The 27,998-nt window shown below is 38.9% G+C and overlaps 1 protein-coding gene, 1 long non-coding RNA gene and 2 other non-coding genes across 4 annotated transcripts; all 4 read left to right on the top strand.

The window, feature by feature from the left end:
* Positions 1–448: 448 nt before the first annotated feature.
* Positions 449–19,023, top strand: fhdc2 (FH2 domain containing 2). Its single transcript, XM_022683695.2, has 12 exons — positions 449–576; positions 2,650–3,194; positions 4,968–5,029; positions 9,340–9,442; positions 11,636–11,721; positions 11,928–12,028; positions 12,293–12,363; positions 13,143–13,250; positions 14,219–14,289; positions 14,506–14,623; positions 14,769–14,933; positions 15,656–19,023. Exons 2-12 carry the CDS (start codon positions 2,760–2,762, stop codon positions 17,327–17,329), a joined length of 2,994 nt encoding a protein of 997 aa, XP_022539416.2. The 5' UTR covers positions 449–576; positions 2,650–2,759; the 3' UTR covers positions 17,330–19,023.
* A 3,989-nt stretch (positions 19,024–23,012) lies between these two features.
* Positions 23,013–26,360, top strand: LOC103029928 (uncharacterized). Its single transcript, XR_001518320.3, has 6 exons — positions 23,013–23,165; positions 24,171–24,237; positions 24,559–24,612; positions 25,546–25,612; positions 25,798–25,839; positions 26,060–26,360. It is a non-coding gene; the product is annotated as an uncharacterized LOC103029928 (long non-coding RNA).
* LOC125804882 (small nucleolar RNA SNORA74) lies at positions 24,273–24,477 on the top strand. Its single transcript, XR_007441103.1, has one exon. It is a non-coding gene; the product is annotated as a small nucleolar RNA SNORA74 (small nucleolar RNA).
* Positions 25,653–25,728, top strand: LOC125804883 (small nucleolar RNA SNORD63). The gene has a single exon (XR_007441104.1). It is a non-coding gene; the product is annotated as a small nucleolar RNA SNORD63 (small nucleolar RNA).
* Positions 26,361–27,998: the final 1,638 nt, after the last annotated feature.

Genomic DNA, 27,998 nt, shown 5'->3' with positions numbered 1-27,998 from the left:
CATGTTCTCCTCCACCAGTCTTACACACTGCTTTTGGATAACTTTATGCTGCTTTACTCCTGGTGCAAAAATTCAAGCAGTTCAGTTTGGTGGTTTGATGGTTTGTGATCATCCATCTTCCTCTTGATTATATTCCAGAGGTTTTTAATTTGGTTATTTTTTTTCCAGAGTTGTATGTATACAATTTAAACAAATATGCTGCAGACATAAAATAAGGTTTATATTGATGACGTACCCCCTTAAATACGTACATTTTTTAGTTGAGGAGTTCTGACAATGTTCTGACTCAGTGGAATTCCAATTTTCAGGTTAAATAAGGTGAATTGGTTTAATTCACAGTTTAGATTAGTGTACAGTTACATTCATCCTGGAGCCAGGTAACCCCCCCGGGCTCTGCGCATGCGCGAGTCTCGAGCCTGCACTGCCAGAGCTCGCGCCCTGAGCTGAGTCTCTCAGTCAGAGCTGAGAGGAGGAGCAGGGCGGCTCTCTGCGCTTAAACTGGATAAAACTGACGAATTTAAGGATTTACTTGTAAACACTGACTGAGAAAATGTGTGGAATTTCCCCAGCTACAATGTAAGTACTTTGTTTCTGAGTTTATTTGGAGTTTTTAAGAGTTTTAACTCGTTAAAGGAGCTCCGGTGCAGGTGGAAAGTCTGTTAGTTGGTTACGCGTTTAGCAGGTAACGGTAGTTAGCTAGGTTAGCTGGTTAGTTAAAACTTATAGTTTTTTTACTTTTAGGTTTTGCGACGGTATTTTTTCGCTAGATAACTAAGTTACTAGCTAGTTAACTAACTTAGGAAAAGTTGTGTCTTAAAACTCCTCAGCCTTTAGAGCCTTGTTTCTGTAAATGAACTGGAAAATATGAAAGGGACACTTTTCCACACAAACTAAGTTAGTAAACTGTTAGTTATTAGCTAGGCTAGCTAGTTAAAACTTTACAACTTTTTTTACTTTTAGGTTTAGCTGCGGTATTTTTTAGCTAGATAACTAAGTTAACTAGCTAGTTATCTATCTTCGTAAAAGTTTGCAATAATAAACTGGAGTAAATTAACTGTTCAATATATGAAAGAGACAGTTTTTTTCACACAGAGTAGTGAACTGATATCTAAACTAACTAAAATAGTTAACAGCCTAAATACTCTATCCACACTTTTAGGACCACTTTCACTGCTTAATGAGAAAAAACAATGTTTGTGCAGTGTGCTGTCATTCCAGCATCAAACAGTGGTGTTTGTTTATTTGTTGATTTTTACTTTCTAGTAAACATCATGTAGATTAGGTCCTATTTTATACACACCAAGTAGCTAGCTATCTAGTTAGTTACCAGATTCTGTAAATATTAACTATAACTTAAGTTATAATAGTTTTTTTTGCATCTGAATGCAAAATAGATTTTTTAAAAAGCAAAATATATTTCTTGCCTTAACTTTCTATGTTCTGTTTTGCTAAATGTACATGCATTTGTAAATCACTGTGAATAAAAGCGTCTGTCAAATGCAATGTAATGTAATTTTGAAAAATCCAATACTGTTTTCTAAGTTGGATCAGCGCCCTCCTGTGGTACCCGAAAAACTAACTTTTGTACTACTTCTTATATACTAGTCCACTTAGACTTTTAATGGTAGCCCAATGAACCTGGGTATAGAAAGAAAATTAAAGAACCAAGTCAAATTTGGCAAAATTAAACTATTCACAACAGTACATAAATTGTGCCCTAGTTACTGGAGCACCATCATTCCAGACAACACAGTTTCTCTACAGTTCACTGCTAATTGTTCTGTGTCCCTCTAGACCCTTATTATTCAGTTTCTTCCCTGATTTTCTCTAGGAAAGTTTCAGTGCACTATTTCACAACTGCAACTCTGTGTGGAGGCTTTGCTTTGTTTGTTTTGCAGTTTCCTCTCCACTGCTGCAGAAATCAATACATTTTAATTCCTTCCATATTTGAGCTCGTTTCCCATCCAAACTGTTGTTTTTCCAGTAAGCTTTGGAATTTCTGATCTCTGCCAGTAACTCTCTGATTCTGTGTCAGTATCTCTCCCTCTCTTTCCCCACCTCCCACTACTTTTTCCTTCTTCACAGTAATCAAAGGGCAGAGAAAAGTGAAGGCACCAGCTTTGGTGTAGCCAAGCAGGACTAAACACCGGTCCCTAGCACTCTTATTCGTGCTGTACATTCCCCCCACGCACCTTAAACTTGTGAAAAAAGTGTAAGCTCAGGTGAAGGGGATGGAGGGCTTGATGTTCTTCTGGCTGCGACACGAGCCGAGAGCATGTGTGCTCATTACAGGCCCTCTCATCCTAATTAGAGGAGAAGAGTTGCCAGGTGTTTGAGCACTCAGGGCAGCGTCACGGCAGTAAACAACCCGAATGGCACGCTGACCTTTACTTAGAAAGTGCGCTGGCTGAGAGCATGATGTCATCCCTACTCTCTTGTAGCCATTGTCCACTGCTAGTGGTAGTTCATTACAAACAGGCTGTAAACAGATCCGCACTTGGTTTTAAGGTCTGTCTACAGAGCCAACAATGGCTGCTAAGGCAGAACGGGAATGGGTGGGTTATGCCCGCGTAGATGTTTTTTGAAACACAACTTGATATCTGTCTTCTTTGCCACTGTTCTCAATCTCATGCTCTCTTGCCCTTGCAGATAAGCATCGGAAACTTAATAGGAGACAGCCTCGGCGAGAGAGGGCCCTGTAGGAGTTGGCACAAGGTCAGTGGCTGCTTTGTGAGCCCCTTTGGCCGCACCTGACCTCCATGCACATCCGCCTCTGCGTGGACCCTAAAGAGTCTCGGGCCTTTCATGGAACGCCGCTTGGCGCTGTCGGCAGCCAGGCATCGGAAGTGACGGCCATGGAGGACGCTCCTGTCCCGCCGCCACCGATCCCGCCTCCACCTCCTCCTCCTCCACCACCCCCGCCGACCCCGGCCACCTCCCTCGGCCGCCTGGACTCCGCCGTGCGCCGCCAGCGGCTTCGCAATCTCAACTGGGAGCGGATCCCCAAGGAGCGAGTGGAAGGATGTAAGAACGTATGGAGCTTCTCTCTGGCTGCTGATGACGACTTCCCCATTGACCTGCACTCTCTGAATGAACTTTTCGGCCAGAAGGAGGCACGCAAGACTGAGCGAGGGGACAGCTTCAGACGCAGCCTGCGACGCTGCAGGTCTCCACAAGAAGCCTGTGCTGACAAGGTTAGAGGAGCTAGCTGCTCTCACTGTTTCACAAATTGATGTTTCTTTTTGGGTGTGATGGGATTAAAACGGCAAAATATTAAATACTTCTTCTCGTCAGGTGTTAAATGTGCATTGCTAGGCTTGTGCACAGGTAACCAAAACAAATGTTTGATCATTTTGGGTGGCAATCAGCAACACTGGTCTATTTGAGTGACACACACACACACTTCTTTGTTGACGTCTACTGACTTTTCACGTTGTTCCGTGTGTGGTCCACCGAGCCTTGTGTTTTCGCCCACATAAATTTTGTCTCCATAGCTTAAACTGCAAAGCGACGCAAAATCCAAAACACATGCTACAAAGCAAAAGGCTGAGAATCAGGCATAGGTTGCTAGATCTGTATAAAACCATTAAGGGGTATTGCCATTTAAATAGAGAACCCTCAAAGAGGGGATTCTATCAATAGTTCTAAGGTCCGAAGAGACTCGTGTGAGATCGTAAAGGAGAGAAGTTTTTGGGTTTTTGGTCAAACCAGCTGCATATGATAAATCATAGATAATTCATAGTCAGAGTAATAATTTAATAAAAGTTCACCTTCAGTTTTGCCTTTTGTGAGTTTCAGTCAAATAAAATATCAATCATATATTTCAACTTAAATAAAAAAATATATATATATATTGTTAAAGTCTCGTCACATTATTGTAAACCCAATATCATGTCTCGCGCCTTTATGTTCCATATATGGGAAAAAAAACTATGGTGCATAAACAGCCTGTTTGGAATCATTGTTTCCCTGATGTCACCTTTTCAGCCTAACAAAGTTCAGCTCAACCCCTTCATACCTCAGTTTACAAGTGTTTTTTAAATGAGGTTTTGAATAAAACAGGGAATATAGAATATTCTGACTCTTCTCTAAAGCTTCAGGTGTGTTTCTGGTGGTGATTTTAATAAATCAGGGTACTCCAAGTGATCCAGGAAACCTTAGTGATTTTGTTGGAGGAAATGCTGGGTGTGCTTTATCCATCGCAATCACAGTATGTTATTTTTATCTAAATGGGGAACCCCTATTCCTGGTCATCAGTGAGATCACAAAGGGATTATGTGGTTTAGTTGTTAAAAGCCTTGTTGTTGTGAAGTAGAGTGGTAAGACTTTAAAGAGTGAAATCTGAGAGCTAATGCAGCTTGTGGTCTTTTGTCGGGTTCTTGTCTCCAATAGACAGTTTATCTCAGTGACCTTTTTCGTAAACACATAAGCTCTGTGATGACGTCGTGTTTCCAAATGCCTTAGGTCATTGATAACTGTAGGTGCTGGCGTAGATCAGACGTGGGTAAAGAAAGTCATGCTGACTCAGGTAGAACTACCTTTCCAAAAGCTACTCGAGTATTTAATTCCTTACAAAACAGTAGCATGGTCCCTTTTTAACAAGCATCTGCATATCAACCTATAGCTAATTTTTCTTTTTTTAGTTTAGTTTTTAGACTTTTGGCCAAAAATCAATTGGGAATCCTCAAAAGCAAGCATAAATCAAAGTATACAAAACAATATAAACAGACTACTGTTCTTCAAAACTCAAGAAAGTCATTAATCTCATAGGAATTTTATTAGTGTTTACAAGTGTGTAACTGTTTACTACCTATGTCTGGTGTAGATCCAATTCATTAACAGTGTTTTATCATTGATTTATTTCTCATTTATTTGGAACATCTGGCTAAAATTGATTAATTGTGCTTTCCAACTTGCTTAATGTGTCAATATACAGTATTAATCCCTGTGCTTTTTTCTCTTTGCAGGTTTCCATACTGGACTCAAAGCGCAGCATGAACGTTGGGATATTTCTACGACAGTTCAAAACGTAAGGACTTTTTATCATTTACTTTTCACACTTTCTTGTCGCACAGAGCAGTGTGGGCTTTTGAATACAGAGTTTAAATGTGAAGGTGGCGATGTTGTTGGTGCAGCTAGGGGGGGAAAGAGGAAATGGAGGTGTCTTGAATTGGCCTATAAAGGGAAGCCTTTAATGCTTCCCTTGACGGGCAGAAGACCGGTCTGTTTGTTTTGAATGGTAGATTGGTGTTTTGAGGAGAGGGGGGGTGTGAAAAGCAGGGGGTGGAGAGGAAGGAGTGGACAGCTGTTGAGGAGAGGTGCTGAGTTTGATGGTCAGTTAAGGGTGAAGGTCACGTGTTTGTTGAACCCCAAACACACTTTCTAAAAGGGAACAGCTCCCTGCAGAGGAATCTTGTAACCTGTTAATAGAGCTGGGTTGAATGTTAGTGGCTAATTTAAGGCACAGATTTAAAGTGAGAACAAATTGAAGTTGTCAGCACTGTGACTCAGTGAGACACTGTGAGATTTAGGCTCTTCTTGTCCTTGTCTGTAAATTTAATGGGCTGTGAGGTTTAATGAGGTAAAGGCCATCTAAACACCTCTGGCCCTGAGAACTACAATCTGTAATCGTAAATTTCCTTTGAGATAAATAAAGTGTTGATCTATCGTCACCTGTAACATGTGCTTCTGTTGTAATCAGAATAATTGCATTATCGATTTATCATACAATAAATAAACATAACCCCAATAATTATTGATAAACATGATATTGTCTGTTGTGTTTATTTGTATGTTTGTTCACATATATAACAGTAAACAGTATTTTATCCAGCGATGCTTCAGTAACTGTTGCTTCATACACACAGTGTGGACTAAAGTAGGTGAAAAAAATAAGTATAGAATTCCCAAACTAATTATAATAAAAGTTATCTAAAAGCAGTGTATAAGACTGGTGGAGGAGAACGTGATGCCAAGATGCATGAGAAAAAAATGTTATTAAAAATCAGGGTTATTCCACCAATTATTGATTCTAAAACTTTATGAATATGAACTTGTTTTCTTTGCATTATTTGAGGTCTGAAAGCTCTGCATCTTTTTTGTTATTTCAGTCATTTCTCATTTTCTGTAAATAAATGCTCTAAATGAGAATATTTTTATTTGGAATTTGGGAGAAATGTTGTCTGTAGTTTATAGAATAAAACAACAATGTTCATTTTACTCAAACATAAACCTATAAATAGCAAAATCAGAGAAACTGATTCAGAAAATGAAGTTCTCTTCTTTTTTTTCCAGAGCTTTATGTCTTTAAGGTGAATGTACCTGCACTCTGAAATAGCCTGCATGCGCTTGTTTAAATGACATATGAGTCACAATAAGGCTAAATAGATGCTATACTGTTGCACTGTTTAGGTAAAGAAGCCACTATGTTGTACACTACATGCAAAGAAGGCCAAGGTCAGACACATGAACTTTTGAGTGAAAGTAAAATAGATTTGGTATTCAGGAACTGTTATTGTAACGATACAATTCAATATTTAGACTTGTTTGTATATTTTAAACTAGTTAAACTAAACAAAGCTATAAAACTAGTAGATTGTATTGTAGACGTTATTGTAAAATATATACACGTCTCTCCTGTGCCCTGACAGTTTCCCTTACCACTTTTATGGGTGGTCTTGAAATGAGAAGTCAGCAATAAAGCCTAATCTTGTCAAATATTGTCCTTTCTTCAGTTTGTTTTCCTTTTGTGGGCTTTTTTATATTGAGCATAATGGTGAAGGGATTGATGGGAGTGAGTTGCGCATCTCAGTGTCACAGAACTTCATGTCTTTTGATTGTTGGAAGCTTGTATCTCTTCATGTCGGCACTTGTACCCTGAATGCGTATAGGCTTTCAATTGACCGCGTCAGTCTAATTGAAGAGCAACTCGCTGAGACTGATATGTGCCACAACTTGCTCTGAAAGACATTATGAAGAAGTGCCCATGAAGGCCAAAACATTCGTTTCCGCCCTTTGCGTATTTATCTACCATGACCGCACAGGCTGTTGTATAGCAAACCACTTTTTTTGAGGAGGGGAAGTGCTATGAATTACGTTCACCCATGGCCAACGAGAGGTTCTTTGTGTTCTGGCCTTGTACCTTTTCATTATTTCATATTACCGGCTCCTGGGGGGCACCAGTATTCTCTTACATAAACAATTACAGGCTGGAAGGGACAAAAAGATGAGCTAATACCCTTTTTGCAAGACTCTTGAGAGCAAAGCAAAAGAGACACCTGTATGTAATGTTTCTGGTGGAGAAATTCAATTCGGTTCAACTCTGAAAAGATTTGTGTTTTTTTTTTATTTATTTATTTTTTTAAACTGTTTGTTCTTAACAAACTTAAAATCTGATAATAAGACTGACCCAATAAAATAATTGTAGCTTGTTAAACATTTATCTAGCAATCTCTAATAACTAATATCTAATCCAGACTGTTCTCATACAGAGTTCTTGTTATTGTTTATTGAAGCATGACTGGCTAAAATACTGTTTACTGTTTTATATGTGAACAAACAAACAAGTAAACACAATATTATTGTACGATTAAATGATATTGCAATTATTGTGACAGGCTTAGAGTTCCCCAATGGTGGAACAAACTACCTTCTACTAAAAGATCAGGATCGTCCCTCACTATCTTTAATAAACTCCTGAAGACAGAGCTCTTCAAAGAGCACTTGCTCTCCTAACACCTCTAACTAACTACCTTCTACTACCAGATCAGGAGCATCTCTCACTATCTTTAATAAACTCCTGAAGACAGAGCTCTTCAAAGAGCACTTACTCTCCTAACACCTCTAACTAACTACCTTCCACTACCAGATCAGGAGAATCTCTCACTATCTTTAATAAACTCCTGAAGACAGAGCTCTTCAAAGAGCACTTACTCTCCTAACACCTCTAACTAACTACCTTCTACTACCAGATCAGGAGCATCTCTCACTATCTTTAATAAACTCCTGAAGACAGAGCTCTTCAAAGAGCACTTACTCTCCTAACACCTCTAACTAACTACCTTCTACTACCAGATCAGGAGCATCTCTCACTATCTTTAATAAACTCCTGAAGACAGAGCTCTTCAAAGAGCACTTACTCTCCTAACACCTCTAACTAACTACCTTCTACTACCAGATCAGGAGAATCTCTCACTATCTTTAATAAACTCCTGAAGACAGAGCTTTTCAAAGAGCACTTACTCTCCTAACACCTCTAACTAACTACCTTCTACTACCAGATCAGGAGCATCTCTCACTATCTTTAATAAACTCCTGAAGACAGAGCTCTTCAAAGAGCACTTACTCTCCTAACACCTCTAACTAACTACCTTCTACTACCAGATCAGGAGAATCTCTCACTATCTTTAATAAACTCCTGAAGACAGAGCTCTTCAAAGAGCACTTACTCTCCTAACACCTCTAACTAACTACCTTCCACTACCAGATCAGGAGAATCTCTCACTATCTTTAATAAACTCCTGAAGACAGAGCTCTTCAAAGAGCTCTTACTCTCCTAACACCTCTAACTAACTACCTTCTACTACCAGATCAGGAGCATCTCTCACTATCTTTAATAAACTCCTGAAGACAGAGCTCTTCTAACACCTCTAACACACTAACATTTTCTATTTCTATTTACCTCATTTCCTTCTTTACCTCCTTTCCTCCTCAATCACACTATTTCCTTTTGACCTCTTTTCGGCCCTGTCTTAAATGTATTTTACATTAAACTTCTATTGTACATCATTATTGCAAGTCGCTTTGGACAAAAGCGTCTGTCTAATGTAATGTAATGTAAGTGTATTAGATGTGTATTAGCAGCATAAACCTTTACTGGGTTATACTACATTTACTTGGCAGCAGTTCAGAAGCGTATAGGTCTTTAGAAGTGTATCTGTAGTCCAGAGGATTCTTTAGGAAGCCGTGTGTATGTTTGTACAGCCAGTCTATCTTTTTCTGTCGCCATTGTGGCGTCTAGGAGCCTTTTTTCCGTGTGCCGCCTTGATAAGCTTGATAATTGTGTCTGAAATCTGAAAAGAACAAAACAGGTGAAATGTCAAGTTCACGTTTTGTCTTTTTGCTGCTTTGTTAAATATACTGCTCTGTATTTTTCTTTGATGGTACTTACTTTGCTCATAAGGTTCAGGTAGAGTCTTTATCCTGAGGTTATGAACTAAAATACAGAGCAGGGTTTGCAGTGACCCCTGCTTTGATTCTGCCGCTGCATGAGATAGCACGCCTCAGGGATGTTGTGGAAATTGATGTCATTCTCACACGCGGTGTTTCCTTTCTCCACAGCGCAGCCAAGGAGATTGTGGAGGATGTGAGGCAGGGGGCCGGGGAGCGCTACGGGGCCGAAAAACTCGCCGAGCTCTGCAAGCTGCTGCCTGACAGCGAAGAGGTAATACTTTCCTCCATTTACCTCCATTTACATCCTTTTACCTGTCTGCTGTGTATTACAGTGACTGCTAGTTTGCTGTTGAATTGGTGCTCTAGCGAAGGTCCACATATCAAATTCTGTGAGGCTCAGTATAAAAACATTGTTCTACAAAAATCAAAAAAGCTATCTGATGAATAATCAAAAAAAAATACTTTTTTTTATTTTTCCCATAACAATATCAATATTTAAATTCCATGCATAGCTCTATACAAGGTTCATACGGCCATAAAAAAACTGGAAAAATCATGGAATTTTAAAAAAGCAATTTCCAGACCTGGATAAGTTTTGGAAAGTCACAGATATTTCCAATCTACAAATCTTTTTTTTTTTTTTTTTTGACAGAGAAAAGCAATTTTGAGCTACCAAATACATCAGCTCAGAGTTACTTCAGTAATTTAGCCCTAAACAATAGAGCTCTCAAAAGTTGACACGTTTTATTATTGAAGATTGTGTGTCAACATTGCTTAAAGAAATGTATTTATATATACTATTAATTTTAGGCCTACTGTAATAAATTTTGTTTATAGTTTTAGTTGATTTCTGATTTATTTTGATATTATAACAATCATATTGTCATGAAAATTTGCCTTGAATGTATAGATAAGTCATGGAAAAGTAATGGAAATTTATTGGTTAAAAACTGTATTAACCCTGTCTATATAGATACGTATTCGTAATGTACCACCTCAAAGCACGAAAGAGCCAAGAGCATGACATACAACAATGAGTGTGTTTACAAGCGCAATAATCTGATCATAACTGCATTTCTGCTCTTATCTGATTTCTCAAGCGTTCATATAAACAGCACATTCCGATTCCTCAGATCAGATTAAGGTCTGGAAATCTAATAAAGAGAACTGAAGTTTAGCTCAGTAATTAGATTTTTTCAGCTCATGTATACACTTACTCTGATTTCTTTATTTCTTTTATCCTCTCAGTCTGTGCGTGTGTGCACACTTAACTGGATAGGACGGATGTTGGTCTTGTGTTGGGCAGCTTTGTGTTTTATTGCAAACCTTAAAAAACACAAATATCTATATATCTATAGAAAGTGAAGTGGGTCTGAAAGTTTGACAGTTACATCAGATGCTTCTGTGCAGTTATTGGCTGGTAGAAAGTAACAAACTTTGTTTTAAATTAAGAAAAAGTAGAAATTTGATACAGACTAGGTTTTGCACCATTTTGATGATTAATCACCTTTGTTTTTTGGTTGCACCTGAAAAAACAGTTAGTTAAAGCACTGTTTTCCCTAGTTTTCCGTTTAGTATATGCTGTTGTTGCCAGATTGTCAATCCTTAGTTTCCCCATTATCTGATTTCTCAGGTTTATGTATGTGCATCGATTGGATTTTTACCTTTTTTTTGTCTTTGAATTAAAATGCATCTAAACACATTTAATGATCATTAGGTTAAATTCATTATGTTGCACCTTCAACATCTTTTTCTGAATTCCCTGCAGATATTGGCCCAATATCAGTACCTGCTGTTGGATCAATGTAATCTTCAATATTAATGAAATTGTTATATTTAGTAAGGGTATAACAGTTTCACTGTTTGCCTTGGCCTTCTTGGGAACCACTGTAGTGATTATTAGTAGAAAATTAGGCCTCTATTATTATAGACTTGTGTCCCCTTTCAAATTAGCAGGACTTTACCTTTAACAGGGTTCATACAATCATGGAAAAACTGGGAAAAATCATTGAGTTTAAAAATGGCATTTTCCAACCCTGGATAAGTTGTGGAAATTTGCTCTATAATCATAGTGTTTCTGTTTATCTACTGATATAAGCTGTTTTGCTGACTTTGCATTAGCTAGCTGTCTGCGTGGGCCCCTAATCTGACTGGATTTTCAGCTTCAACTATATTAAATTTACTCAGAGAGAGAAAAAAGCTGGTTTAATGCTGTCTGGCCTTATTCAGACCTAAATAATGCATAATAAACACAATGCTGTAAAATATCTGTACTATTGTTTTAAGATTGTATGGTCACAACAATTTGCTGCAGAGTCATGGAAAAGTCATGGACATTTTAACGGCTTGGTTAAAAAGTGTATGGACCCTGCTTTAAAGTCACTTATTATTATGTTGAGTTGGTTTTAGATGTGTTTACTGTTTTGTATACTGAATTTTTTTATATATAATATTATTTTTACAGGAAGCACGGCTGAAGAGGTTTAATGGAGAACGTAGCACGCTTGGAGAGCCAGATCTCTTCATGCTCTTTCTGGTGGAAGTACCGAAGTAAGTTATAAACTCCTCCAACCATTTCTCCCCAGTCGTTACCACACTCTTACCAATTTCCTCAGTAACTGGATACCCCTCCCTAAAGTTCTTCTCGTTTTAACTCTGGCCAGTCCCCTCCCCAATATAAACAAAGACAAGTAAAGGTACTTGCACTGCTGATTGATCAGTTCTTCTTCCCTCCCCTCACCGCCTGTGTCCATTAGCGTTCGCCTTCGTCTGGATGCCATGATGCTGCAGCAGGAGTTCGACCCCGCTGTGACCTCTCTCTGTGTGGCGGCCAGATGTCTGGGGGAGGCAGCTCGAGGTAAAGCCGTCCGCGGGGGGCCTGTGACTCTTTCCTTTGCTGCATGCTCTGTTTGCTCTTGTCGCCACTTTAAATCACTGTAGCTTTCCTCATAAATCACTTTCACGTGACCCTCCCCATCGCAAACCATCAGAGATCTTCTCCTTAGAACCTCAGAGAGCTCTTTGGAGCTTTAGATTTTGTGATGAATGCAATATATATAATAAAAAAACTCACAAAAAAAGGTTTTAATGTGGTTTATATGCCATGCTTGCTTCTTTGCAGAATTGCTAAGCTGCCACCGGCTTCACTCCATCTTGCGTTTGGTGCTCAAGGCAGGGAACTACATGAATGCTGTAAGTGTTTGCTGTTGTCCGTGTGAATGCATTTGAGACAGAGATTAAGAGAGAAAACAGTGGCTTACAAAGGTATTTTTTTATAACATTTTGTCACCTTACATCCACAAACCTAAATGTATTTTATTGAGATTTTAAGTCATAGAGTGATAGAGTGCAGTCATGGAGTCCAGGACTTCTAGTTACCCTGTGGACAGATTCACCTGAACTGTGGATCTCTGCAGCTCCTCCAGAGTGATCATTGGCCTCTTTGCTTTGCTCATTGCTTGATCTGTCAGTTTGGGTGGATCATGGTCATGTCTTGGTAGATTTGTAGAAACAGCTGTAAATACTTTTTTGTTCATTTTTGGATGATGGATTGATGGAACAGAGCTTCTTCTCCACAACTTTAACTCAGATCTGTCTGCTGAGTTCCTTGGTCTTCATGATGCTGTTTGTTCACTAGACTAAATTACACACAGCTGGATTAACTCTATTAACTCATTAAGTTAAGACTTCTGAAAGGAAACTGGTTGCACTTTTTGCAAATTGTGAAAAACGGGTATCATTTTTGTTCCTCTTCATATTTATGTGCTACTTTGTGTTGATCTATCACTTAAAATAATTTATGTTTGTAAGGTGACAAAATGTGAAAAAGTTCAAGGGGTATGAATACTTTTTTAAGCCACCTTTGTTGAGTCATAGTATTGCTGTGTCAGCACACAGGCTCTGATATGAAGTACTTGTTCAAAAATTTACACACCCTATAACACAGTAACCCTGAGCTCTTGTTCCTGCAGGGAGGTTACGCAGGAAACGCAGCCGGCTTCAGAATCGCCTCTCTTCTCAAACTGGCCGACACCAAAGCCAACAAACCAGGCATGAACCTCCTGCATTTTGTTGCCATGGTACGTTTTAAGCTTTTACAGATCTGATGCTATGATGTAATCACATAAACGCTTTCACTTTCTCACTCTTTCAAGTACAGTTATGTACAGCTCTGAAAAAAAAGAGAGCACTTAAAAATGATGATTTTCTTTGATTTTAGCAAATTATAAACCTCTGGAATATAATCAAGAGGAAGATGGATGATCACAAACCATCAAACCACCAAACTGAACTGCTTGAATTTTTACACCAGGAGTAAAGCAGCATAAAGTTATCCAAAAGCAGTGTGTAAGACTGGTGGAGGAGAACATGATGCCAAGATGCATGAAAAAAAAAACTGTGATTAAAAACCAATCAGGGTTATTCCACCAAATACTGATTATTTCTGAACTCTTAAAACTTTATGAATATGAACTTGTTTTCTTTGCATTATTTGAGGTCTGAAAGTTCTGCATCTTTTTTGTTATTTCAGACATTTCTAATTTTCTGTAAATAAATGCTCTAAATGAGAATATTTTTATTTGTAATTTGAGAGAAATGTTGTTCATAGTTTATAGTATAAAACAACAATGTTCATTTTACAGAGTGTAAACCCACGCTGTAAAGCAGTGATGCTGCATTGTGTAGTTCCTCGTAGCTCTTTAATCTGTCTGAATGGAGTTGACGGGTTCAGGTTACAGGTACTGACGTAAGAATGGACGTTTGAATAGCATTTACTGTGATTGTCCACTACATGTACTGGAAAGTATGTCGGATGTATTACGTGTAATTGGATTAAGTTTTATTGTACTTCTTAAGATCACATATTTTTTAAGGGATTCCATATAAGATTATTTTTTAAGTTTGTTTTAAAATGTTTTATTTGCTTTTAATAGACAAAGCCAACGCATGTAATGAGTGTTTCATGAATTTGATGAGACTTATTTATGGAGAATTGTTCATTTTTGCAAATTTATATATTTTTTTATATTATATATTTTTTTAACAGGAGGCTGTGAAAAAGGATGAAGACTTGCTGACATTTCCAAGCCAGCTGAGTCACGTCAGTTCAGCCTCAAGGTCAGTTATTTAACCGTTTGAGTGATAAATACATTCAGCGCCGCCTGCTTTCTCTCTAAAAGTCTGCAATCTCAAATATACCAGTCGTTTGTGTTTTTTTAAGTATGTCGAACATTCTTTAACGTTTCTCTGTGTTATGTTCCCATAGTTCTTTTGGAAAGGAAGATAAGATAAGATTAGATGAACGAGTTCTGACCCCCATCTGTGTTTGTTTAGGTTATCAGAGGAGTCTGTGCTTGAAGATCTGTGCCGGTTACAGAACAGAGTAGCAGCACTGAGGGTCAGCGCTCAGGCTGAGGCTGAGATTGAACAGCAGACAAGAACTTTCCTGGAGGTAAGAGCTGAATCACTGTTTTTATTTTACTTTTATTGCAATAATCTTCCTAAATAATGCTGTGTGTGTGCTTTATATTTTATGTTGCACCCTAGAGGTCATTATAATGCATAATAATGCAGCTTTTTGATGTTTTCTCCTACAGATTACAGAAGTGAGGCTGAAGGAAGCTCAGGATGAAGTAGACTGCTTGCGAAAGACGAGTGAAGCTTTGGTGGAATTTTTCTGTGAGGATGAGAATTCCTTTAAGCTGGAAGAGGCCTGTCGTATCTTTCACTGCTTCTGCCATCGCTTCCAAAAAGCTGTTCGAGTGAGTACACAAGCTTAATTTTCAAATTATCAAACTACTAAACACATCTAAGTAGACTGTGCTGCACTTTTAACCACCAGAAATAACTTTTATAGGGTTACAAATATGAAGGAACAGTTCGAAAAGATTCCACCAGCTAAAATACTATATTTTCTGAAAGTCCTTTATATGAAGAAACTGATTTAAGTCTGTGATGCTCGAGTCGCGAACGTTGTCGATGCCATAAAAGAGCCAATTTGTTGCTGATATGGCACAAAACACAAACAAATAAATAAATAAAAAAATCTGAAACAGTCCTACCTTCACTTTACGCCAGAAAATTATTTTTAATGGCCTTTGCATTATTACTGACTCCCAAACAGATCCTGGAAAGGAAAATGTCAGATGTATTTTGTGGGGGGTTTATTTGCCATTCACATATGATTAAAAAGAGCGGATATGCACCACTTTCACCTCAGCCTATTTAAATGCTTTCAGGGCAAAGTAATAGAAACAACTGGGACAAAATCATACTTTGTTTTGCTTTGATAAAAGACCTTTATAAAATATTTTAAAGAATATAAGTGCCTCTCTTTACCTCAAATCAGAGAAGACAGCCCTTCCTAACAAATAGTTTACTGTAGAGCTATGTTTTTTAATGATTTATTCAGGAAATTACATATATATCAGACCTAGTCTCCATGCATTAATTAGCTTGTCCTGTCCTTTACCCTGTGTCTCAGGAGAACACTGAGCGGGAGCGTCAGGAGCAGCGGCGAGCAGAGCGAGAGCGGGAGAACGTGGAGAAGCGACGCTCGCTGGCTCTGTGTGGAGGCCTGGATCTGGGACGAGAGCCTGACGACCTGGAGCGAACGCTGGAGAGGAGCCTGAGCTACACCTGGAGCCGCCGCAGCCTCCGCAGGCACTCTCAGCACTCACTCGGCACTGAGTATAAAAACTCAGACTCTAACTCCACATCACCCCTCGTTTCTGAGGGACAAGACCTCCAACAACTCCTCAGTTCTGAGGGTTACAGTAGAATCTCTGCGCTTAGCAGACATGCACTCACCACGGACAGCGTTAATAACACAAATAATCAGAACAGAACTAAAACAGGAGAACGTGTGATGAGAACAGACTCTGCACGGGTTCTTCACAGAGACACAGCTGTTTGCAATAGTTTGGATAGCCCAGATAACACTGCTACTACTGCGAGGGTTAATCCAGTAAAAGCATCTACTGATAATGCCTTTATTTCTCCAGAGGAGAAAAGCTCAGTGCAGCATCAGGATACGGATACGACAAATTTCTCTCTTTTTACTGAACAGTCAGCTGAGAAGGTGTTAGAGACCGTGGAGAAAGGTGAGAGACGGGACGTGTTTCAGAGGGTTTCTGAAAGGTTAGCAGACGTAACTGCAGACTGCGTTTTGGAAGATGTAGAGAAGCAGGACAGTACGGATGCTGATGAAGCCACCTCTCAGCATCTTCTACACAAGATCACGACAGTTCTGGAGGATTCCACCAGTACGACAGGTCCAGAAGTGGAGGTTTGGCCAGGAACCTGCACTGCTGAGGTAGTACTAAAGGTGGTACTAGCGCAGGAGCCGGAGTCAGCCAGCCCGGAAAAAGAGCGCACCTTTCCTCGAGTGGGCGAGACTGTGGAGTGCCACACTCTGGTAAAAGGCCTTCGATCATATGAGGTCCTTTCTCCTCCCGCGGGCTCACGGCAGGCTCCCAGCCACTGCTCCAAATGGAGGAAAGAACTTCAAGCTGAGGAACGAGACGGAGCAGAATCTCCTCAGGCCAAGGAAGACCTGCGTTCTGGAAAGACCTCAGTTCGAGGGTCTATTAAAAGAGGGATGATGCCCCGAAGTTTCCTCTCCAACAGCACAGGCGTTCCAAAGGTGCGAGCGAAGGCTGATTCAAACCTTCCTGAAGCTTCCTCAACCCCTCGCGCTTCACGCCTCACTCCTCCACGCACCTCCTCCATGCGCTTATTGCCAATCACGCGGCCCACCAGCATCCAAAGTGAGCTGAAACGCAGCAGCAGCACGCGAGACAAGGTCAGCGCTCAGTCTGAAACAACGGTTAAGCAAAACCGGCGACCTGCAGAGAAATCTGGCCACGAGAAGGAGAAGACGCTCTTGAATCGTGAGAAGTTTGTTAGAGGTTCTCCGTTACGAGTGACCAAGCGTTTCGCCTCCACCTTGGAACCTCAGAGCCCAAACCAGACTCGTACTGTTCATAGCCCCACCGCAGCTACGAATGCGAAAAATATCCGAACTGCCGTCATCAACGCAGCCAAAGCCAAAACAGCCAAGAACACAGAGACCACCTCCGCCAAGACGACACCAGGGACGAGAAACACCGCGCCTAAAATCCCACGAGCTGCTGCAGCTCAGCCAATGTGGAGGTGATGTTAAACACCTGGTCGTCTTCAGCTAGTAGTCACATCACTGTGTATTAATGTAATGTCATGTCATGTGAATGTGAATGTGTAATGTGTGTGCTTATATTATATACAGGGGTTGGACAATGAAACTGAAACACCTGGTTTTAGAGCACAACATTGAATTCTGCCGTGATTTGAACAGCCGTGGTTTTATTATGTTTTTGAGATACAATCCGCTTCCTTTTACAGCGTCCACAGTTAATCCTGTTGGATGTGGTTGGTCCTTCTTGGTGGTATGCTGACGTTACCCTGGATACCGTGGCTCTTGATGCATCACAAAGACTTGCTGTCTTGGTCACAGATGCTCCAGCAAGACGTGCACCAACAATTTGTCCTCTTTTGAACTCTGGTATGTCTCCCATAATGTTGTGTGCATTGTAATATTTAGAGCAGAACTGTGCTCTTACCCTGCTAATTGAACCTTCACACTCTGCTCTTACTGGTGCAATGTGCAATTAATGAAGATTGAACACCAGGCTGCTCCAATTTAGACATGAAACCTAAAATCCCACACTAAAATGATGACAGGTGTTTCAGTTTCATTGTCCAAACGCTGTATCTGTTCATTTAAGGGTATTTATAGGTTCTTCACAGGTATATCTGAATGAATAGGGTGGAGCGATTTAAAGCTCCTGTATTTGTCTCTGGACTGAAGTCACTCAGACGGGTTTCCTTGTCTGAACCATCAATTCAGTCCTATCACCTAGCTCTGTCTCCGTCCAGAATGCCATTAGATAAAAGAGCCATTCATTCTTTTTCACTGTAAAGGGCCTGAGACCAGGGCACTGAAACAGATCCCGGGGAAGACAGACACTCCTCTCAGAGTCTTCCACTCTAAACAAGGTGTCGCCACACCGATGAAGATTTATCCTTTTTTTAAAACACGGTAAAAATTATCGATGCGGAAACGACGTCTTCAGCTTCGGTCTCTACCTCTAAACACTAGCGTGCTCTGTGCAGGTTATGGAGCATCTCAGGAGGAAAGGCAGCATTCACTTTTTATCTTTTGTCATTTTTATTTTAAAGCTTTGAACTTCTTAGTTCAAAGTGTTTGTCCTTTTCTTCCTGCATTAGTTTTTGGTGCATCACGTGACATTGTGAACAAAAATGTTGAACAATTAAAATGAGACCAGGCACTTGAGTGAATGTTAAGGACCTGCAGTGAGTTTAAATGTATTTTGTTGTCTATATTAATGGACAGTCTCTATACTGTACACTATACTGCCACACAATCAATCGGTCCCTCTATCAGTTCAAAGTAACTGAATAGGTCAAATTAGGTTTAAAACATTTGTTTATTCATTGTAATATGGCAAAAAATGAATAAAACATCACTGTGAAGTGAAGGTATATGTAGGTCTTAATTTAAAAAGTCCCAAAGCTGCAGAAGAGACCAGCATGTAAACGGTGTGTAAACACTATCAGTCGGTACGCGGCTCCATTACGTTTTTTTTTTTACTTGTTGATTTTGCTCAACTTGATGCACTTTACAGACTTCAGAGAATAATACTGGCTGGACAGCCCCAGTGAGAGTCTGCTGGATGTATATGTTTTGTGTTGAAGAAAAAAATTGTTAATTTAACACAATCGAATATGTCTATTGTCATATTTGTATTTGTAAATATAAAATCATGAAATAAAGATTATAAATGACTTAAATTTTGCAGGTTTTGCATCTGTTTTTGGTGTCAGAGCAGCCTAATGTCCTAATAATCCAGTTGAAGATCTTTTTTTTTTAGGTTAAAAATAGAGATGTCCCCGATCTGATAATGTGATCATTCTCATTCACACATGCTCACACAGCTGATGCACGTTTTCTCTTGTTGAGTGTGGAATATGGAGCTACACTAGTGTTTATTTTCTCCATTAAAACTCAGTCACTTAAGCTCAGCTAGTTGACCCATTACAATATTCCCATTATAAAAGCATTAACACCAGTGTGAGATATTATAATACAGTAAATAAGACTCTAGTCTGCCAGGCCTAAACCTCACTACACTATTCCTATTACTGTCCCCTCCAAACAATACAGGGAAATATCAGAATTTAAAAAAATAGATTATAAAAATAGATAGATGGAGATTTTGTGGTGAATAATACAATGCATTGTTTAAATATCTATGTCTAATGCTGATTCTTTTATATAAATTTAAATACCTATTATTAACAGCAGTTTACACATATGTACACTATTTGATATCTGTTTGCTTCAAGTAAATTAAAAATTCCTTCAATATAAAGTTTCTATTTATATATTAAGCAATCGATTAATTATTATTCTTTAAGGCTAGAAAAATATATTACACTTTTACAAACGCATGTTTCGGTACCGTAATTTAATAGTAATTAAAAATAAAAATAAAAAAGGAAACATAAACAGATAATTTGGGTGTGTTCTTTCCATTTCTTTTTATTTATTTTTCTTTATGTTTTATTTTTACAGCATTGGTAATTTATCGGATCAGGACTCTGTATCGGCAGATACTCAAAATTAAATGACTCTGGAGTAAAAAATGTAGGGACTTAGGGACTAAGCTCTACTCAGCTGATATTATGGGTTGTCTGATTTTTAAGGCCTCAGAGGCTTTCCTCCTCCATGGTCATGGTGTTGAACAGGCCTTTGTGCCCTTTAGCTCTACCCAGAATCCCCTCTGCTCTCCCCCACTTCCACTTCTTACCCCAGCCCTCCTCCTTCTTCTCCTCCTCCTCTCGGCTTGTAAACGTTACCATAGAGATTGTGTAGAGTTTGGGAGAATTCTCCCCCCGTGGACTCGGGGCATGGCATCCGCTCGGGCGTCCCGGTGGGAAAGTTCTCTTTACAGAACGCCTTGACGCCAGATATCTTGGGAAAAGCAATAAAACCTGGTGTCTCTTTGTGTAGAAGAGCCGGGTCATCAGTCAGTGAGTGAACTGAGTCTGCTGAGTGAGAGCTCTGACTTCAGAGACACTGAATACTGTCTGATGATGATGATGATGATGAAGATGTGAGACAGAAACAGACTGTTTAGAACCTACAACTGATGACAAAACTAAAACTGCTCCTCCATGTCTATATAGTCTGAGGAGGAAGCAGTACTGTCAGAGAGAGTGAACATGCAAAACATATGTAGAGCTCTGGAAAAAATAAGAGAGGAGTTAAAAATGATGATTTTCTTTGATTTTACCAAATTAAAAACCTCTGGAATATAATCAAGAGGAAGATGGATGATCACAAACCATCAAACCACCAAACTGAACTGCTTGAATTTTTACACCAGGAGTAAAGCAGCATAAAGTTATCCAAAAGCAGTGTGTAAGACTGGTGGTGGAGGAGAACATGATGCCAAGATGCATAAAAAACTGTGATTAAAAACAGGATTATTCCACCAAATATTGATTATTTCTAAACTCTTAAAACTTTATGAATATGAACTTGTTTTCTTTGCATTATTTGAGGTCTGAAAGTTCTGCATCTTTTTTGTTATTTCAGACATTTCTCATTTTCTGTAAATAAATGCTCTAAATGAGAATATTTTTATTTGTAATTTGGGAGAAATATTGTCTGTAGTTTATAGAATAAAACAACAATGTTCATTTTACTCAAACATAAACCTATAAATAGCAAAATCAGAGAAACTGATTCAGAAAGGGAAGTGCTCTCTTTATGTTATGTGAGTAAAGACCTGACAGCAATTACAGATGTCCTGTTCATTTTCACTGTGGTTTTAGCAATATGGAATTATTATTATATTATTATATTAGAGCTGCTTATACATCTCAGCTATAAAAATAAGTCTAAGTAAAATCTGGGCACACTGTAATTGGGATAAACTAAGAGTCTGTCTGTAAAAGTGGTATAATCACAAGTTTGTAGCTTAAATCATTTGTATGTAATTATCTACAGAAAATATTAGAAGCAATACTAATCATTACCAGTATTATTGACTATTGATCAGTAGTGTAGTATCAGGACCCTTCATAAAGTGTTAAATAAATGAATTGAGCAGATAAAGTATTCAGCTGCTGTGGACTACAGTGTGTTAAAGCTGAGAGATTTAAAGGCAGATTCTGACCTCTAGTGCTCGAATAGAGAAGCAGAAATCAAAATACATTACATTCAAATACAGTTTATTTGCTCGATTATTTTTATTTAACTTGGTACAGTCCGCGTTCCCTTCATGTCCGCTGAATATCTTTCCTCGTGATATTTTAATATATTCTGTTTTACGAAGCCTACTCGCTTCTCTTTACTCACATCAGATCTAAACAAAGCTTTAAAATTCATCAAACATTCAAATTTTTTCAACGGTGTTCAGATCAGTTTCCAAAAACTAAAAAAGTTCTACTAGATTGAATCCAATTTTAAACATTAATAAGATATTTTATTCACATCAAAACAGCTGGTGTTTTATCCTCTTGAAAGTGACTTTGTGCTCTATATATATGGTAAGTTTTCCTGTAGTTATAATAATCTGATTATATGGTTGCTGTGATGTTTTAAAATCAACACATTATTCTTACTGTAAAGTGAAGAAACATTAAAAAAATCACTGAGCACCTTTGGGTCGAGCTTGTTGATTGGTTTCATTGATAGGAAATGGAAAAGGAAATGGCACTCTGTAGGGTGTAGGGAATAGGAAAGCGCAGTTTGTAGGGTGTAGGGAGTATTAAATGGCAGTTTGTAGGGTGTAGGGAGTAATAAAGGGCAGTTTGTAGGGTGTAGGGAACAGGAAAGGGCAGTTTGTAGGGAACAGGAAGGGGCAGTTTGTAGGGCGTAGGGAACAGGAAAGGGAAGTTTGTAGGGTGTAGGGAGTAATAAAGGGCAGTTTGTAGGGTGTAGGGAATAGGGAAGGGCAGTTTGTAGGGTGTAGGGAACAGGAAGGGCAGTTTGTAGGGCGTAGGGAACAGGAAGGGGCAGTTTGTAGGGCGTAGGGAACAGGAAGTGGCAGTTTGTAGGGCGTAGGGAACAGGATAGGGCAGTTTGTAGGGCGTAGGGAGTATTATAGGGCAGTTTGTAGGGTGTAGGGAACAGGAAAGGGCAGTTTGTAGGGCGTAGGGAACAGAAAGGGGCAGTTTGTAGGGTGTAGGGAACAGGAAAGGGCAGTTTGTAGGGAACAGGAAGGGGCAGTTTGTAGGGTGTAGGGAACAGGAAAGGGAAGTTTGTAGGGTGTAGGGAACAGGAAAGGGCAGTTTGTAGGGAACAGGAAGGGGCAGTTTGTAGGGCGTAGGGAACAGGAAAAGGAAGTTTGTAGGGTCTAGGGAGTATTAAAGGGCAGTTTGTAGGGTGTAGGGAATAGGGAGGGCCGTTTGTAGGGTGTAGGGAACAGGAAAGGGCAGTTTGTAGGGCGTAGGGAACAGAAAGGGGCAGTTTGTAGGGTGTAGGAAGTAGGGAAGGGCAGTTTGTAGGGTGTAGGGAATAAAAAATGGCTCTGTGTAGGATGTAGAGAGAATGAAAGGGCACTTTCTAGGGTATAGGAAATAGGAAAGAGCATCTTCTAGGGTGTAGGGAGTATGAAAGGGCAGTTTTTAGAGTGTAGGGAATAGGAAATGGCAGGTTGTGGGGTGTAGGGTGTACGAAATAGTTAAGAGCCTTATCTAGGGTGTAGGGAGTAGGCAGTGTGGAGCTAAATGGAACGCTCCCTGGTTTCAGTGGGCGGGGTTAGACTCGGGGGTATATAAACAGGGCGAGCGGGATTTCTCGCTCTCTCGCGGCGGTGTTCAGTATGGCTGATTCGCGGTTCTGTGCGGCTCGGTACCGGTTTAATCCGTGTTTTAGCGAAACAGCGATGGATCTGACGTAAAAACAGAGGAACGGTGGGCCGGTATGTTCTGTATTAATATATTAACAGAGTTTATTTACACACATTTCTGAAATTAGCTCAACTAGCGAGCTAACTCGCTAAAACTATTTTTTAAAGCTGAGGATGTGCTCTCTGTCCTGATATAGGAATAAAATCCATCTGATTTTATAGTCGAGTTTTTATTTTAATTAGTTTTATTAACTTTACTTAATTAAAACGTATTTTATTTCTTGATGGTAAACCCAAATGATTTTACCTGGGTAGGTGAGTGTGGTGGTTCGGTTGCTGCAGGATCTGAGCAGCACCACGTGTTTGTAGGCCTGACTGTAGTTCTGGACCGGTGTCCTGTCGGATTGTGCTTCCCCGCAAAACCGTGCTACTCTAGTTTAACGTATATTTAAACGAAAAAATACCAGAATAAAAGCGTCATATTAAAATACTCCTTGCTGAAGTTTGGGTAGGATATTGGAAAAACCCGATTACATATCAGCATATGATTAAGTAAGTTTGAGTGATTAGAGCCCGTTTTAGTATTTTTGATGTATTTAATGATGGTCTTGTACTATTAGATGTCGTTTACACATTTGAATCACTAATAATGCAGTTTGCGGTTGTTTAATACCCAAAATAAAGCAGAATTTCCGTAAAAACAGACACTACAAATGTGGGCATGCGCAATGGTGGTAAGAAGCACATATCGATGGGTAGCACAACTCGTCAGAACACCGGTCCTGTTAAACACTGGATTACTTAAAAAAGAGAGAGAAATAACTTTACTTTTTGCTTTAATACATGCAGGAAGCCCTAAAGCAAGATGCTAAATTCTGCAATTTGACGTGACTTGCATTCATGTTGCCCAATAGATTATTAAGCATAGTTGAAAAATTATTCTGATTTGGTTAACTTTAGATTTTTAATTGGGGAAATAGAAACACGGGTGGATGTGATGCACAGTTTCTACTGTAATATTAATATTGTCTTCTGCCAATTAATTTAGCATTCATCTGTTTCTTCCTGTATTTACAGGTGACCCTCTGATTTCCCCCTATACCGGAGTTCACCATGTGTGGATCTGATTGGCTCCCTGATCCTGGTGAGTAGCTCTTCACTGAGTTGATGGTGAACTGGTCCAGTGGTTGTCAGCTGTGCAGGCGTGTACCGTGCCTGAGCGAGTGTTACTCTGCTGGTAAAGGAAGGCTGTGCCGTTTGGGCTCGGCTCAGGTGTTGCTGTTTTAGTGATATCCTGACGCTGTGCTGTGGTGGAGCCTTACCCACTCTGAGAGTGGGCTGCTCCCTCACCGGTGGGGGCCGCCCTAGTCTGTGGGTAAACATGCTTAAATTAATGCATGAGAATTTTATTTTAACTTCAAAATGTAAAGTTTAATGTATTTAAATCAAGTGTCCTTTCTTTCAGGCGAGTCGTCACTTCATTTAAGACTGCCTGCTGTTACCAGCTGAAGTGGAAAAGGTGGGTAACAGGCTGACTGACTCACTAGGGCTGTGTCCAGAAACTGAAAATACCAGTATTGTGCTGAATTCAGCACCCCTGCCAGGAAAAACACTCCCTCAGCAGTGCATATTGATGAGTGAAGATAATTGCATTAACTTTGCTTAGAAATGTGCTCCCGAGAGAGAGTGCTTTTCATGGCAGGGGTGCTGAGTTTGGCACGACACCCGTATACCTCTTTTCCTACTGATCCTCTCTGAACTGGAAACTGATTTTGTGGCTGCCTGTCCAGATAACATGAGATGAAAATCTGCTTAAAATCCTCCTCAGAGATCATCCTTCCCTCAAAGACCTTTAGGGATTTTCAAATGACATCATTGGCCACACCCACTTTTATTTTAAGTATATAATAAAAAATGTAATAAGATTAATGTAAGGCTTCTACACTATTTTTTTTATTTGATTTGTAAATATAGTATATTATCTGCAACAAGCAGGAGTTTAACATCCACAATGAACACAGATAAAAAGATGGCCGTGTTTGTGCTGACAGCTTTCAGCAGCTGTGATTGGCTGGACTGTATTGAGCTGAAAGATGAACTTGAAAGCGAGTATTGTGATTGGCTCATTTCATTAGTAGCCAACATTGTAATAAATTGGATCAGCTGTCCACATTACTGATGTTCCTTCTCTCAATTTGTCCTCTTCTCTACCTCCACCTTCTTCTGGAGAAGAGGAATAGGAAAGGTGAAGGAGTCGTAGCAAAAGTTCCTGGACTCATAATCTACTCATCCTCTGATCTATCTTGTCTTTTATCTGATGTCTGTACAGTGACTGCATCTAATCATTTTGATCTACATGATGAACTTCATCCTCTGAGTACAGACTCTTCACTCTGTCAGATTGCTTTGGGTAAAAAAAACAACTTTTTTTTAAAGTGCTTTTTCTTCACAGGTACTGATCACATCAAAACAGCTGGTGTTTTATCCTCTTGAAAGTGACTTTGTGCTCTATATATATGGTAAGTTTTCCTGTAGTTATAATAATCTGATATTATATGGTTGCTGTGATGTTTTAAAATCAACACATTATTCTTACTGTAAAGTGAAGAAACATTAAAAAAAATCACTGAGCAAAAGTTGTGCTTCATTTTTAACTAGTTTTTAACTGTACTTTTTGTCTCACTTGTCTGAATTTCCTCTACAGGGAATATCCTCCTGGATTTAACTGGCCTGACTGTAGGTTGAGGTAATGATGCGTTTATTCATTATTCACCCCAAGTCGATACCATCATGGCAGACTGTTTTGTCGTGATGTTTTTTTATCTTGGGAGATCATATGCAGGACTGGCACAGGTTTTAGTTGAACTGATCTACATAAACCTGACTAGAAGGCCTGCTACACGCTTTAACCTGTATTCTCTTATAGTTCTGTAACAGGAGAGGGTGACCTGTGATTCTGTTTGCAGGGAGATGGAGAACTGGACCTCATCTGATGGAAGATGAAGACACTGTCTGATGTGGATCTTTAATTCAGGAGCTGCTCGATTTCTGCGTCTTAGACTGTAGAAGCTACCAGAAGCCCAAACAAGGAGTTTATAGATCTATTTTTAATGTATCAGTATAAAGGCAGTGGTTCTGAAACTGTTCCTCTGTAATGTATGGATGGAATGTATCTCTGTAATGCTGTCTTGGAAGGTTGTGTAAAAGGCATTTTTCATTAAGTGTTTCACCACATGAATAAAATGTACCTGTTTTTGTTGAACAAGAGTTTGTCTGCTTGCCCTCACTGCTTTGCTTTAAGTGATCTTATACAGTAAATACACTCATTTTAACAGGGCAGAGTTACAACAGTCATGTTTTACACAAAGAACAAGGTAGAAGACAACCCAGAATCATACTGAAAGATATGAGCTTTACACTTTCAACAATCATAAGGACTTTCTCTAAGCTTTTCAAGGTTATTTTTAAACCACAAAAAATGAAATAAGAAATCGCAGTAGCAGTTAATGGTGCTGAATAAAGTTAAAATACTTTCAGAGGTTTGGTTTGCTTGTTAAACTTTGCCATTTTAAAAAAGGACTAACATTAATTTAAACAATTCCTTTTCAAGATTTCTAAATTAGAGGCAGACACTTTTACACTATAATCATGGGGGAGAGTTTTTTGCTTTGGTTTTTAAAATCTATAATCTAAAATGACATTGTTCAGGCATTTACTGTCCCAGTATCACCAACCATGACTTAGCCTCGTAAACCAGTCTGACCCTAGTGCCATTTTTAAGTTTATAAAACAGGGATTCTAGTAAAACTTGTTTGGATTACTAGACAGGACAGAGTCTAAAAACGTGATATAAAAAATATAATTTGGAACATTGAACACTTGAAATTTATTTGGTAGTTTTAAATCTGGCTCCTTTTTAATAGGAACAGTAACTGAGCATGTGCACAATGAGCAATCATTCTAGCTTGTCTCTGATTGGAGGATGGAAGGCTTTATAACTCCCTGATCTCTACTATAGTGAATACATGCTCAGCATTAATTGATGTATAATAATTAGCTATATTTAGCATTGTGTAATGCCTTGTTTTTGTGTGTTGTATAGATGCAGTGCTCTGTGGGAGCTGCTGTTATAAAGGTTTCGTACTGAAACTTTATAGTCTGTACTTAAAATCTAAAAATCCTTATCACTACTGCTGTGGTCTAAAACCGTCTGTTAGATGCCCTTTATCTGGATGTGGGTTACACAGCCTTCACCTCTGGAGGAACTAAAATTTGATTTGAATCATATATATGGTCTACTTTGTGTGTATGTGGAAATCTTAATTCTATTTATTCTATGATTTATTCATTTGTATATTTATCATAAGGTGTATATGGTTGTGGGTAAGTTATTCTTGTATTTCTGTGGGCTCTGCTCTGTTTGGCTTTTTTCTAGTCTCTGAACTCTGTGAATTAGGCCTGGTATGTAATGATTTTAATGTATTTTAAAAATGCATCTTTGAAAAAATCTAATAAAAATATTTAATCTGAAAATATTTAATCTGTCTTTAGTGGCAGAGCATCTTTTTTATTATCTTGCCAAAAAATACAGGTTTAATTTCATTGGACATTTATTATAGTTACAAGAAGAAGTTTTATTTATGTATTTTTTTACCTTTTGCCTTTTCTTTAAACAAAGAATTGTGCTTATATAATATTGGTTATATTTTTATATTATCTGTTTATTTAGTGAAGAGATAGAAGTTTGGGATTTTTTTTCTTACTCTTACTCTAACTTTTTCTTTTCTCATGAGGTTTTTAAGTCATTTTGTATATAATGCAAATAAAAAAGGCCTAATAAATAAGGATTAAATATATTTCTCATTATTATTATAGCCACAGTCTGTGATTCTGTGAGAAGGTTTT

This window comes from Astyanax mexicanus, chromosome 10 (assembly GCF_023375975.1).
Source record: "Astyanax mexicanus isolate ESR-SI-001 chromosome 10, AstMex3_surface, whole genome shotgun sequence".
NCBI classification, from domain to species: domain Eukaryota; kingdom Metazoa; phylum Chordata; class Actinopteri; order Characiformes; family Acestrorhamphidae; genus Astyanax; species Astyanax mexicanus.
Note: the sequence above shows the minus strand (reverse complement) of the source record. Positions and strands in the feature narration are given on the sequence as shown.